Consider the following 13,889-nt stretch of genomic DNA (forward strand, 5'->3'; position numbering starts at 1 on the left):
ATCAAGCCTGGGCCCTGGCTCAGGCCATTCACACTACATGGATTCCGTCTCTTACCTATTTCTTTTCCCTCAGAGGCCACCTCACCGAATCACCCGTCTGTCTGCTGGCAGGGGCCAGAGATGTGGTCATGAAGCCTTTTCTGTTACCATCATCAGGGAGGCAGGGGCAACAAGGCAGTGCTGGCTGCCAAGGCCTAGTGAGGACACCAGCTTCTTTTCTCATTTAAGGGTTCTTGAAAGCAGTTAAGCAGTACTTTTAGGTTTGTGAAGCACTTTGCAAGTATTTCGTTTGATGCCCCCAACAGCTGGGGAGGGAGGGGAGGTAGGTAAGTATCCATTATTACATTGTAAGATCCTGAAGGGCAGAGACTATTTCTTTCTCATTTGTGTCACCAGCAGTTAGCACAGTGCTTGGCCCATAGGAGAGTCTTAATATTTAGCGATTATCCCCATTTTACAGATGAGAACACTGAGGTAACAAGGTTACCACTTCCAGAGGCATGGAGCTAACAAGTACCTGAGTCTGGATCTGAATTCAAGTATTTCTGACTGCAGGCCTAGACTTCAGTACACTGAGCCACCTAGCTGTCCAGGAAGTACACTGGCATCCAGGATGGTTTTAGGTTAGCCTATTACACCATAGTTAAAACTGTGGGTTTTGGAATAAGGGAAAGAACAAATCAGAGTTCTTTGTGGCAGAGCAGTGTATTTCTAGACAGGGCTTCCCTGCATGGCCTTTCCCTGTATGTTTGTGTTTCCATGAGAGAGGGAAGTGGAAGTTGGAGGACGTCTGGCATTTTGGACTGTGCCATAAGTTGGTGCAGACCCTAGGGACAAAATACTAGTTTATGACCACCATGTTATGGGGTCAGTGATAACTGTATCCTCCACAATCCTTTATAAACCCTCTGTGTTTCCTCAGGGAGCTTGGTTAAAAGTCACAGGACCCTTGCAATATCAATCAATAACTGCGGAACCCTGACATTTGGGTCAAGAAGGCTTTACTGGATTGGGGCAAATCAAGGACAATTGAGACAAGTTCCTTTTATCAAATGTACAAACGACGAATCTTTTTTTAAAAGAATGCTAATGGTTGAAACAATAGAGATACAGAAAGGAAGCCTTGAACAAGGAGAGAGTTAATAGTTTGCTACAAAATGCTGCGCAGACAATTCGAAAAATACAATTTGGGAACCAACCCAAGTAGAACACCCTCAAGGACAAGAGAGGCAGGCCAGATCTAATGATGAATGCTGCACTAGTCATTTAATGCCAAAGCATTAGGATTTGTTTGGCATAGATGATCCAAGAAACATGGATAATGGACTTGGAGCTAAAAGAGACCTTAGAATCGCCTAATCCAGCCCCTTCATTTTACAGAGAAGGATACTGAGGGTCAGAGAGGAGAAGCAATGGGCCCATATTTGCAAAGTCTCAGGAAAATGTGGGATTCAGAATCCACGTCCTTTTATTTAAAATACAGGTTCCTGAGCCAGAGAAGGGAAGATAGAATTTACCAACTATTAAGGCATCCACATGTAATTACCTTAATTAACCAAATCAAAGAAAAAACCCACCAAACTATTAATTAAGTGCTTACTTTATGTCAAGACACTCTACTAAGTGTTCAGCATACAAAGACAAACGCTGAATAACTCCTGACCTCAAAAAGCTTAGATATATGACACACAAAGCAGGTATTAAAAACCTTAGGAGAACCTTAGAATCCATCTACCCTAACTCCTACATTTTACAATTGAGGAAACTGAGACCTAAATTGGTTGTTTTTCAAGTTTTCCCCAGGCATGCTGAAGATTCAAATCCAGGATTTATGATACCAAATCCAGAATTGTTTCCATTTTGCATCATTTTCACTGCCCTCTCAAAGCAGCCCATTTCACATTTGGATAACTCTGATTATTAGAATATTTTTTTCCTTTAATCAAGCTGAAATTTGCCACCTTTCAGACTTTCCTGTCCCACCTGCCAACCCTTCAAATATGCTTTCAAATAAAAGCAGCTCTGATGTCCTTTCCCATTTTGTAAGTCTTTTCTTCCTCAGGTTTGAAACATTCCCAGTTTTTTCAAACGCTCCTCATAAATTATTTTAAGTTCTTCTACCATCCTTGTCATTGCCCTTCTCTTCACATGTTCCAGTTTTCCAACCAAAGTTCTTTTTTTTGAAAGTCCCTTGCCCTTTTAATTTTGGAAAAGCTTTCATAACTCTTTTCTTGCCTGTAATGTCCAACTTCTGAGTGTGGAGGCCCAATCTCTTCCTTCAAGCCCCAAGGTAGGTGACACCTCCAGGAAGATCTCCCTGATGCCTTTGCTCCTTGATTAAATATTTTTTCTTCTTTCCTTCTTCCCTCCCTCCTTCCTTCCTCTTTCTTTCTTCTTTTCTTCCTTCCTTTCTTTATTTCCTTTCTCTTTTTTTCTTTCTTTCTTCTTTTGCTTTCCTCCTTTCTTCCTTTGCTTTCCTTTCCTTCTTTGCAATGTGGCTACCATGAAAATATTTTTTCCCTCTTGAGGCAATTGGGGTTAAGTGACTTGCCTATGGTCACACACAGCCAGGAAATGTAGAATGTCTGAGGCCAAATTTGAACTCAAGTCCTCCTGACTTCAGGGTTGGTGCTCTATCCACTGCATGGAAATATGTTTTGTATGACTTTGTATTTTTGGTGGGCATTGTATTTCTTGCCTACTCGGTGAGTGGAGGATGAGTAGAAGAAAACAATTTGGAACTGAATATGAAAATAAATTTTTAAAAAATATCATTTTCTGCTTCTCATACAAACTGACTGTTACCCTGAGTAACACTGGATGAGCGTTCCAGGCAGTTCTCTCAAACTGCAGAACAATTACTGATTTGCTTTAGAATAGGAAATTTCCTCACTAGGAAGTTCCTTCCATAAATAATGGGACTAGGAAAGAAAAATACGTCTGTTGCCAGAACAGTCCACTTTGTAAACTAATGCTCCAAATGGGGGAGCTCCCAGGTCTTCCTGGATAGCTTTTCATTAAACTCATTCTGCCCGTGCATGCAGGGCGGTTTTCAGATCAGCTGACGTGCCTGCTCTGTAGAGATGGTCATTGCCTTTGGAATTTGAATTCAAATTAATGTCATCACTTTGGGTCTAGCATCTGATGCAGGACATGCTGCCAGGAACACGGTGACCTTTATTTTATTTTTTGGACGAGCATTCTGTGTGTAGGTTTCTTATTGTCCTGGTTCGGAGGCTAGGTCTGGAACGCCTCGCTCCCCACTTCAAGGGGATAAGAAAGAGAGTGAGGGCTTGGGGAGGGGGCCCGGGGGTCTGGGATGACATCTTCTTGGCACTGAACTAGAACTGACTTATTGCTTGGAGCCTCAGATTGATTATCTAAAGTGATGCATTCTGTCTCCTGTACGATTCCCACTGGCAGAAAATCATCCAGTTTCTGCATGTAGCCCAAGAACATTAAGGAAACAGGCCGGTTTGGGTGGGTGGGAGGGTAAGGGGGAGAGGGAGTGGGGAATGGGAAGGGACCTCCAGCTGGGAGCAGCAGTTTGAGTCAAGGCCCTCTGAACATTTTCATTTGCATGTTTTGAGTTATTATCGCAGATTCCCCCCACCCATGTCTATAACCCCCCTTATATTATTAAGGATTTGCCAACTGGAAGGAGGACACAGAGCAATATGCAGAACTGGGTGTTTTTCCTAATGAGCTGGAGCTCAAGAGAGGGATTTTAGAATTTTCACCCTTTTCCCATTAGGTTCCGGGCTGTATTTGAAGGTGGTGTATGTCAAACTAGCCCATCCTTTGGGAGGCTTATAGTTTTCAGACATTATGTCACTCAGGGCATGCCTTAACTGCTCTCAGCCTCATTTTCTCATCTGAAAAATGGGGATAATAATAGAACCCACCTCCCAGAGTTGTTTTGAGGACCAAGTGAGACGACAAATGTGAAATGTTTTGCAAAACCTTAAAGGTACAGTGCTCACTATTATGAGGGTGATGTAGTGTACAACTATAATCAATCAGCACCAATCTGCTTGATCCAGGTAAGAATCCACAAAACTCCATCAGATTTGGGACATCCAGTTCCACTTAGAACTCCAAGTCTCCTTGATATCGTCCCTGATTACCTTTCTTATTGAATTTCCCCCTTATAAATCTGACTTGTTTTACCTCTCTCTTTTAACTCTCTGTCTGGGGGGACTCAGCCCCCTTAACTATGTATGGAGCTGGAAGGGGCCTCTGAGATCATTTAAGTCAATCCTTCCTTCCCTCCCTTTTACAGAGCAGGAAACTGAGGCTCAGAGACATCAAAGACAGACAAATAGTAGGGCTGGGATTTGAACTCAGGTCTTCTGACCTGGAATTTTTTTTTTTTCTGTATCATGCCTTCTTTTTTATTATGTCATTATTTATAAGGAAGAGATTGGACTTCCTAGATGACTTCTAAAGTAACTTCCAGCTCAAAAATTCTAAGTATTCCCTCCCAAGTGCTTTTTGCACACAACATGGGGACTATGTAAACATTGCTACAAACAAATAATAATATTCTTTCACATTCCACATATGAAAGAGTCATACATATTCCTTCAGGAAAACTGTCTTAAATCTCCGGGGACTACTTAGTGAGGCCATAGAAAGGCAGCCATCAACCTAAAAAGGGATGTGGTGACTCAAATATTGAGACTAGTTGGATTTTCCCCCCACTTTGGAATAATGATTTATGATACTTGAATAATGAAAAGTCCTTTTTTTGAGGGGGAGTCACAAAAAAGGTTACTCTGTGTATTTATGTCTTCTACCAATACAATTTCCTGAAAATCCTATATCCATCAGAGTGCCCTTGAAGGCTTTATTCTCCAGGGGTCACGGGCTGCATTTGGGAAACCACTTCTCAAGGAAAGTACAAGAGCAGGGCATATTCCCACCGTGGCTTTTCTGGGTACAGAAATGGCATTATTCAAAGGGTGACAGCTTTTTAGCCTCATGCAGGATGACTTCCCATTCCTTAATTTTTCATTCATTTTTTAAGCTTCTTATTTACAAAACACATGCATGGGTGATTTTTCAACACTGGCCTTTGCAAAATCTTCTGTTCCAACTTTTCCTCTTCTTCCCTCCACCCCCTGCCCTAGAAGGCAGATAATCCAATACATGTTAAATATGTTATAATTTTTCATTCTATTCTTGGAATTTCTCCTAATAACTTTTTAGTAAATCATTTGGTGATGAAGGACACAGGGTAAATGGCGCAGAGTGGGAGAAATCTTAGACTATTCTTGTATCCTTCCTCTAACAATTCCTTTGGCCTGCCGGCCCATGCACCAATGGTATAACTGCTCCTGGCACTGACCCTATCACATAGACACATCTCTGGCTTCATGTCAGAAGGTCTTGCAAGGAGTCACTTATGTGTGTCTGTAAAGGGCGCTGATCAAGGGAATGAACTTACATGGAGGCTAGACTTTGTCTCTGTGAAGTATATGGATATATATATATATATATATATATATATATATCCATTGGTGCCTTGTAGGATGGCTATTAATTGGGTTTCAGGGACAGGGGTTGTCTCCATCTTGATTCACTGATTCGGGAGGTGGAGGAGAAAGGAGAAAAAGTACTGAAAAAGTGAGCTAATGGATCTTCTTGTCCTTCCAGTTTTTATCTTTTCATGGTTCAAAGTCCATGCATAAAAATTCAAAGTCCATGTTACCCTTCCATAGGGATATGACAGCTTTAGGGCAGAAATATATGAGAATTATATGTGCATGTCTATAGTTCTCTGAGGGCTGGTAAGAAATCAGATAGTGGATTCTACTAGTCTAAGAGATGGAAGTGGATTGGTCCAGAAGAGTTTTTGCAGAAGCCCATAGCAAGAAGTTACTGTGTTCTGTTTATTCAGCCTGAAAGGAGAGTTCTTGGACAATACTCTTGAACCTCAATTTTCCCTCTAAGAGAGACAGGACATTGATTTTCTAGACAATATTATCTAATTTCTTAGGCAGAAAAGAAAGATTTCTTGAACAGCATCAGTCTTGAGGATTTAGGATCCAGTCTGTGTGAGCCTAGAATCATGAGGGGTTCTGGGCCATGGAGAGATCAGTTTTATTACTATCATATTCATCATTCTGTGAGAGATCTGTGGTCTGCTTCTTGATAAATTAAGAAAGCATGTAGAAGGCTCAGCTCCAAAGGTGGTTATGAACAAGTTAACAGGGAATAACGTTTGGTCCTGTGAAGATTCTCATCATGGATCGAAAAGCAAGAATTCATCCTAATGGTTATGCTGGGACAGCTGTGTCCTGTGGAAGATCTCTGGAATACTTCATTCAGCTGACTGTCATGGAATGGGAATATCTTTGGTTCTAATGCATGGAAATCTCAGAATGGGAGAAGGGCTGCCGTCCTTGGTCAAACTACTGGCAGTGGTTGTTGCCTTCTTGCCTCCCTGATCTTAGAAGCACAAAGAAGATGGCAGCTTCTTGAAGTCTCATCATCACCCATCTCCGATCAATGTCCCCTCTGATTCCCAAATGCCAGGGATACATACCCCGTCCTTACTGGATCTCTCCACCTATCTCTAAGCTGTTAAACCTGACCCAAGTCTCTCCTTCCCCTACATAGTTTTCTGCATGCTGATCATTTTATCATTGTAGGTAATCCATAGCTTTATGGGCCCAAATTTCAGTCCCCCAGACTCTAGGAGAGTTACATAGAGCAATGGGGAACATGGAGCTATGGTCAGTTGGTCAAGGACAATTAGGAGAAATAGTGTAAAAGAGGGCTGGTTTAATGGGGATGCATTTGGACACTTCTGTCCTGGGGTATGGAGGTGATATTTAGAGGCAAGGGAAGAGTTGCTGAACTTTTTGTCTTTGTTATAACGGTGACTGCTATTGAGTATAGATGACAGAAATTTAAAACTAAAAATTAAATGTGAGATCTAAGTGTCATATGAATTGCTCCCTGGGCCAATTACCTGTGACACAGGCCTGCCCAAGAGAATAGGAAAAGTCTCATCACGTATTGTCAACAACCCAGTTGTTGCTGACCTGGTGACAATATTATCACTGTCAAACTTTTAAATGTCCTATGTGTCCAAGGCTTCAGGCAACTCACAGCAGAGGCTAGCCCCAAAGTCCTCTCCAGGGACACAAAACACAAAGGAATATAAAAACACCATCTATTCACAGTCACAATCTCAACCAGTCGTGTTTTTCATAGAATTAGTCAATCGAAGAATTGCAGAATTTGAGAGTTGGAAGGCATCTCAGTGGCCACCAAGCCCAACTTCCACATAAAAAGAATCTTTACTCTACACATACTTAATAAGTGGATATCCAGCCTTAATCTGCTGTTTTTATTGAATTGTTTTAGTCTGTTCCACCCTTCACAGCCCCATTTGGCATTTTCTTAGTGAAGATACTGGAGTGGTTTGTCATTTTTTTTCCTCCAACTTATTTTACAGATAAGGTACTGAGGCAATCAGGGTTAAGGGATTTGCCCAGATTCACACAGCTAGTAAGTGCTGAGGTCAAGGTCTTTCTGACTCCACGACCGGTGCTCTATCTGTTGTACTACCCATTTTTGTTAGCTTGAGGACCTCAAAATAAGGGAGTCCAGTATTTCCCAGTAGTCCGTACCACTTTAGCTTGGCCTGATTTGTTAAGAAGTGGGATTGTCCAGCGCAGTGATTCAGACCAGTTCCAATGGTCTTGGGATGGAGAGAGCCATCTGAACCCAGAGAGAAGACTGTGGGGACTGAGTATTCTCACCATTTATGTTGTTTGTTTGCATTTTGTTTTCTTTCTCTTTTTTCCCTTTTTGATCTGATTTTTCCTGTGTAGCATGATATTTGTGGAAATATGTATAGAAGAATTAGACATGTTTAACATAAATTAAATTACTTGCTATCTGGGGAAAGAGGTAGGGGAAAAAGAGAGAGAGAAGAATTTGGAACACAAGGTTTTGCAAAGGTCAGTGTTGAAAACTTGTATATATCTTTTGAAAATAAAAAGTTTTTTTTAAAAATGCAGGATTGTTGTTTTTCTTATATGAATAAATTGTTCTTTGCAATTCTACATATCACTGCTGGTTCTTTCTTCTGGGACTAAACATAACAAGTTTAAATCTTGTAACTTTGTTTTTGTTTTGAGGAGGCAATTGGGACTAAGTGACTTGCCCAGAGTCACATAGTTAGTGAGAGTTGAGTGTTTGAGGTTGGATTTGAACTCTGGTCTTCCGGTGCTCTATCCACATCTAGCTGCCCTCTGTGGTAGCTCTGGATAAATACTTTAAGATATCTATCAGGTAAGGCAGCTAGGGAGCACAATGGCTAGAGTGTTAGATCTGGAGTCAGGAAGACTCATCTTCATGAATTCAAATCATGGCTCAGACCCTTACAAGGTGTATGACCTAGACATTTCACCTAGTTTGCCTCAGTTCCCTCATCTGTCAAATGAGTTAAGGGAAGGAAATGGAAAACCAGACTCTTTGCTAAGTAAAACCCCAACTAGAATCACAAAGAATTGGACATGACTGAAAAAAAAAAACCAAATAATAACAAAACTCTCAGCTTCTACTAAGTCTTCTCCTTTCCAAGCTAAACTTCCCAGTTCATTTAACAATTCCTCATGAAGCACACACTTGAGTCTCTTCACCACCCTGGTATCCCTCTTCTTGTTTTCCCTTCCAAAAGGATTTTGCAATTGTGGTATAACATGGGTGAGCCTGAAATAGAAGCCGAGAGGCCCAACTCCCCCTGCATTTATAAGAAGTTGCCGTCAGGCAGCCTCAGAGTGGGAGAAGGGCTGCCATCCACCTTCGAGCTGCCTACAGCATTTTCTGCTTTTCTTCTTCCACAGATCAACCACCTGATTTTGCTGATGGTACAAACAACTACAGCCATTTATTTATATGACCTCCTTTCCCCCTTTTCCCTGGCAAGCAGCTCAGTAATGATTAAGCAAGTTCTTGTTTAAATGGGGGTGAGATGAACTTTGCTGTGTTTCCTATGATTAGAATAACGGACAGCCTTTCTGGAGCGTGGCTCATCCTGCATGATCATATAGAGGGTTTTAATTTGGAAACCTTAATGGGCATGTCAGAGAGAGACCCAGCATTTGGGAGATTTTGGGGAAGCTCCTGGCTTCCACTTAATGGCAACCACTTAATCATATTTGGGCTATAACTGAAAAGCATTTAAAATGAATGACAGGCTTTTCGCCTGTACCATCATACCAGTACTAGCCATTGTATCAGTGGCAGTGATGGTTTCATGGAAAGAACACTGGACTTAATTACAAAAAAAATCTAGTTTTTAATTCTAGACATGAAACATACTGGTGACATTACCTTTAGTCATATCTCTTCAGTTCTCTGAACCTCAGTTTCCTTCTCTATAAAAAGGATCATCAATTATACATGCATTTCTTCAATATTGCATTCTTCAATATGCAACCTATTGGTTGCATATATAGAGAGAAATAAATTTTCAGTGAAGAGACCTGGGTTAAAAATCTAAGCTCTGTTGTGAGCACCTTAAGCCACTTTAACATTTACGCATCATGATTTTAACTCATCTGTAAAATGAGAGGTCTAGTTCAGGGGTCCTCAAACTACGCCCGCGGGCCAGATGCAACAGCTGAGGACGTTTATCCCCCTCACCCAGGACTATGAAGTTTCTTTATTTAAAGGTTCACAAAACAAAGTTTTTGTTTTTACTATAGTCCGGCCCTCCAACAGTCTGAAGGACAGTGAACTGGCCCCCTATTTAAAAAGTTTGAGGACCCCTGGATTGCTGATTGCTAAAATCCCTTTCAACTCTCAATCCAATGTGTCCTTTGGTTGTTGTGGAGGAAAGTTATATAGCTCTATTGGAAATGTCAGCTCTTTAATAATAATCTCACTTTATTTGTTGACTTAATGCTTTGAAGATTTTCCTTAGGGTTGTGCAAGGAGAAGTAAAGAGAATATATCTTACCTCTGCCTTTTTGCGATTCTTTTGCTTGATAATGCTCAGTTGTTTCAGGATTTTTGGATGGTGATATGTGCTCTGAGGTACCTGTTCAGGATGTTATCCACAAAGATTATTAGGAAAACACAAAAAATCAGTTTTAAAAGAAACAAGTGCATCTAATAACACGAGTCACATCAACAATTCTCATTTTCATCTAATGGAGTCCCAATAGTTATACAATGAAATATGCAAGGTTGATTAGAGTAAAACTATCATTCACTTGCTGCTTTACAGATTTTGCCCTGAGTTTGGCTTGTAATTAAAAAAGTAGTCCTAGAGTTGCTTTTTCTGTTTTCTGTTCTGTTTAGCTGAGACCTGTGTATGCCTTTTTGCTGACTGACTCCATGGCCAGACTACAATATCAACAGTAACGTTGTTGTTCACTTTTTATTCTCTCAATACTCACTGGTTCTGGCTTCTTCAGACCAGGAAGTATATCAGGAACTAAAATGCCTCGGGGTCTTGGGACAGTCAAATTAAACTCCTTCGGTCTGGTTAACTCTGGGTACTTTATGTCCTGAACCAACCTGTTTTCTATTACATCCTTCAGGTATTCGATCAGGGTTTGTATTTCCGGTTCCCATCTTGAAACAAGAGCAAAAAGAGAAAAGAATCAATCCAGTTGGTCAACAAACATTTATCAGGAAACTGATGGATACAGAGTATTGTACTAAACACAAAATTCAATCAATCAATAAATATTAACACATTAAGAATCTATTATATGGGGAAATGGTTGAATGTTATAATGTATTAATGTAACAGAAATCTATTGTTCTGTAAGAAATGATAAGGGGGCAGATTTCAGAAAAGCCTGGAGAGACTTACATGACCCAATGCTGAGTGAAGTTGAGTAGAACCAAGAGAACATTGTACACAATAAGACAACATTGTGTGATGATCAGCTATGATAAAACCTAGCTTTTCTAAGCAACACAATGATCCAAGATAATTCTAATAACCTTGGGATAGAAAAATGCTTTTTAACTTCAGAGAAAGAACTATGGAATGTGTGTGTGTGTGTGTGTGTGTGTGTGTGTGTGTGTGTGTGTATGTGTATATGGTGCTTGGTTTTAACATTTTTTTTTTTCTGGTTGTACATGTATATTAACTTTTTAAATACACATTTCTTTATGTTGAAAAAAAATCAGAACAAAAGGGAAAATACTATAGGAGAGAAAAAAAACAGAAAAAAAGAAGTGAACATAGCATGTGTTGATTTACATTCAATCTCCATAGTTCTCTTTCTGGATGCAGATGACATTTTTGGTCCAAAGTTTAATGGGATTGCCTTGTATCGCTGAACTGCCGAGAAGAACCAAGTCTGCCATAGATGATCATCACACATTTTTGCTGTACAATGTATTCCTGGTTCTGCTTGTTTTTGCTCAGCCTCAATTCATGTAAGTCTTTCCAGGCCTTTCTAAAATCAGCTTGTTCATCATTTTTTTGTAGAACAATAATATTCCATTACTTTCATATAGCACAGCTTATTCAGCCATTCCCCTATTGATGGGCATCTACTTCTTTTCCAATTCTTTGCTCCCACAAAGAGCTGCTACAAACCTTTTTGCACATGTGGGTCCTTTCCCCTCCTTTTTGATTTCCTTGGGGAAAAGACCCAGTAATGGAATTGCTGGGTCAAAGGGTATGCACAGTTTAATAGCCCTTTGGGTAGTGTGAATATGCATTGACGCATACTGTTTTTACTTTTCTTTCTTTCTCAGGATTTTTTCCTTTTTGTTCTGGGTCTTCTTTCACAACATGACTAATATGAAAATATGTTTAACGTGATTGTATATGTATATCTATATCATATTACTTGCTGTCTTGGGGAAAGTGGAGAGAAGGAAGAGAGAGGAACAATTTGGAGCTCAAAATCTAACAAAGAAGAATGTTAAAACTGTCTTTACATGAAACTGGGAAAAAATACTAAGTTAAAAAAACTGATTATGCACCAAATACAGTACTAAGCACTTGAGATATGAAAAGAGACAAAAGATAGTCCTTACCCTTAAGAAGTTTACAATCTAATGGGGAATATAACATGCAAATATATATACAATCAAACTGTACCTAGGATAAATAGTAAGTAATTAACAGATAGGCAGGCACTAGAGGTAAGAGGGGTTAGGGAAGGCTTCCAGGAAAAGAAGGGGTTTACATGGTACTTCAAGGCAACCAGGGAGGTTGATAAAGCAGATAAAGCAGAGTAGGGAGAGCATTCTAGGTAGAAGGGGGCTGGATTATTAAGGGATTTGAATGCCAAATGGAACATTTGATCTTGGAAGAATAGGGAGCCAATGGAGTTGTGTGTCTCTTTCTGTGTGTGAGTGTATGTGAGACTTGGTTGGACTGCTTTTTCAATAAAACAAAAAAGTCCCTGCCCTCTTAGAGCATATCGTCTAGTAGAGGGACAAAACCTATACAGCTAATAATGGCACACTCTACTTGACAAGTTCACTGGAAAGGTCCATACATGACGCTGTATTAAGGAAGGAGGCTGAGCTTAGGAAAGGCTGTATGGAGGAGATGATATTTGATTTGGGTTTTGTTATAGTTGCCATTTACTGTATCAATAATAAAATAATATTAAAACCTTCCAATAAATATTGGATGACCAGCTCCTTCCCCCCATCCCCAGTCCCAAACCAAAACTAGGTGACAGGAGGAAGGGGACATCATCTAGGTAGGAAGCATCTGGGCCCAGGGACAAACATAAACTAGCTCCTAAATATATGGGAAAACATGGGGTTTGGAGAATGAGAAGATGAATAGGATAAGTTGCAGGAACAAAGAGAATATGAATACCAACCCCCTTGAAAAGCAGTTAGTGGGTAGTTCTCCAGCAACCCATATATACCAGCTATTGTGAAGAGCAGACAAAAGATATTATGGGTCCCTAAGGTTTTGTAACTAAGGTATTACAATAAATGTGTATTAGCTCTTATAAGGGGCCATCATAGCGCACAGAGCAGCAGGTCTGGAGTGAGGAAGTTTCTTCCCGAGTTCAAATACAGCCTCAGACATTGACTAGCTGTATGATCCTGGACAAGTCACTTTATCCTGTTTGTCTCAATTTCCTCAGATGTCAAATGAGCTGGGAAAGGAAATGGCCCTCCAGGATCTTTGCCAAGAAAACTCAAAATGGGGCCATGAAGAATTAGACATGACTGGAAAATGGCTGTATAACATTAACAAATCACATTTGGTCTCTTTGCCAAGATACCCTAGGTTTAAACTATTCTTAGTTATAGCTTATGGTGAATCCTGCCAATGTACTTACATTTTCTAGGCAGTCAGAGGAAACAGTACAGTTTTCCCTGGCCAGTATGTGTTGGGCTTAGACTTGAATTAAGGTCTTCCTAGCTCAAAGGCTGACTCACTACACCCTGCTCCATGCTACTGTTCACAATTAATTCTACTTATTTACCAAAAACCTTCTATCTGTGCTTTGAAGCAAAAGTGTCTGTTATTAGCCAAGCTCAAGTGTCTGAGAGAGAGCAACAATATTTTAATCATGATGATTAAGAAATTATCCGAATTCACTGTGCTACCATCTAACAGACAGAAAACAGAGGGTTATTAACCTAATAAAAAGAAATTATGTCAGTTCACTGAATCACATGGCTGTCCATGGTCCTCAGAGTATTCAAAAGGAAGCACCAGAGGGATTTGTTTATTGAACTCGGGATGCCAAAGATGGGGTGAGATTGAGTTGAAAGAGTAGAAACTGGGAAACAGAAGGTGGTGCTGATGGAACAGCCAACTCTTGCCTCTCCTCCTGGCCCTGTTTTTCTGTTGACTTTTGTTTTAATGCTTACTATTTAAATTAAAGCCACCCTGGATGACAGATCCTCATTTCTCTTCT

At 40.2% G+C, this 13,889-nt stretch overlaps 1 protein-coding gene across 3 annotated transcripts in view; it reads right to left on the reverse strand.

Moving 5' to 3' along the window:
• CFAP99 (cilia and flagella associated protein 99) overlaps positions 1-13,889 on the reverse strand; it is a 177,524-nt gene that overhangs the window by 58,209 nt on the left and 105,426 nt on the right. For all 3 annotated transcript variants that reach the window (XM_031942842.1, XM_031942841.1, XM_031942844.1), the window contains exons 6-7: positions 10,425-10,602; positions 9,983-10,063 (exon numbers count right to left, since the gene is read on the reverse strand). In XM_031942842.1, the coding sequence (XP_031798702.1) occupies positions 9,983-10,063; positions 10,425-10,602 (259 nt within the window). The remainder of the gene's footprint in view (positions 1-9,982; positions 10,064-10,424; positions 10,603-13,889) is intronic.

The sequence above is a fragment of the Sarcophilus harrisii genome, chromosome 6 (genome assembly GCF_902635505.1).
Source record: "Sarcophilus harrisii chromosome 6, mSarHar1.11, whole genome shotgun sequence".
NCBI lineage: Eukaryota > Metazoa > Chordata > Mammalia > Dasyuromorphia > Dasyuridae > Sarcophilus > Sarcophilus harrisii.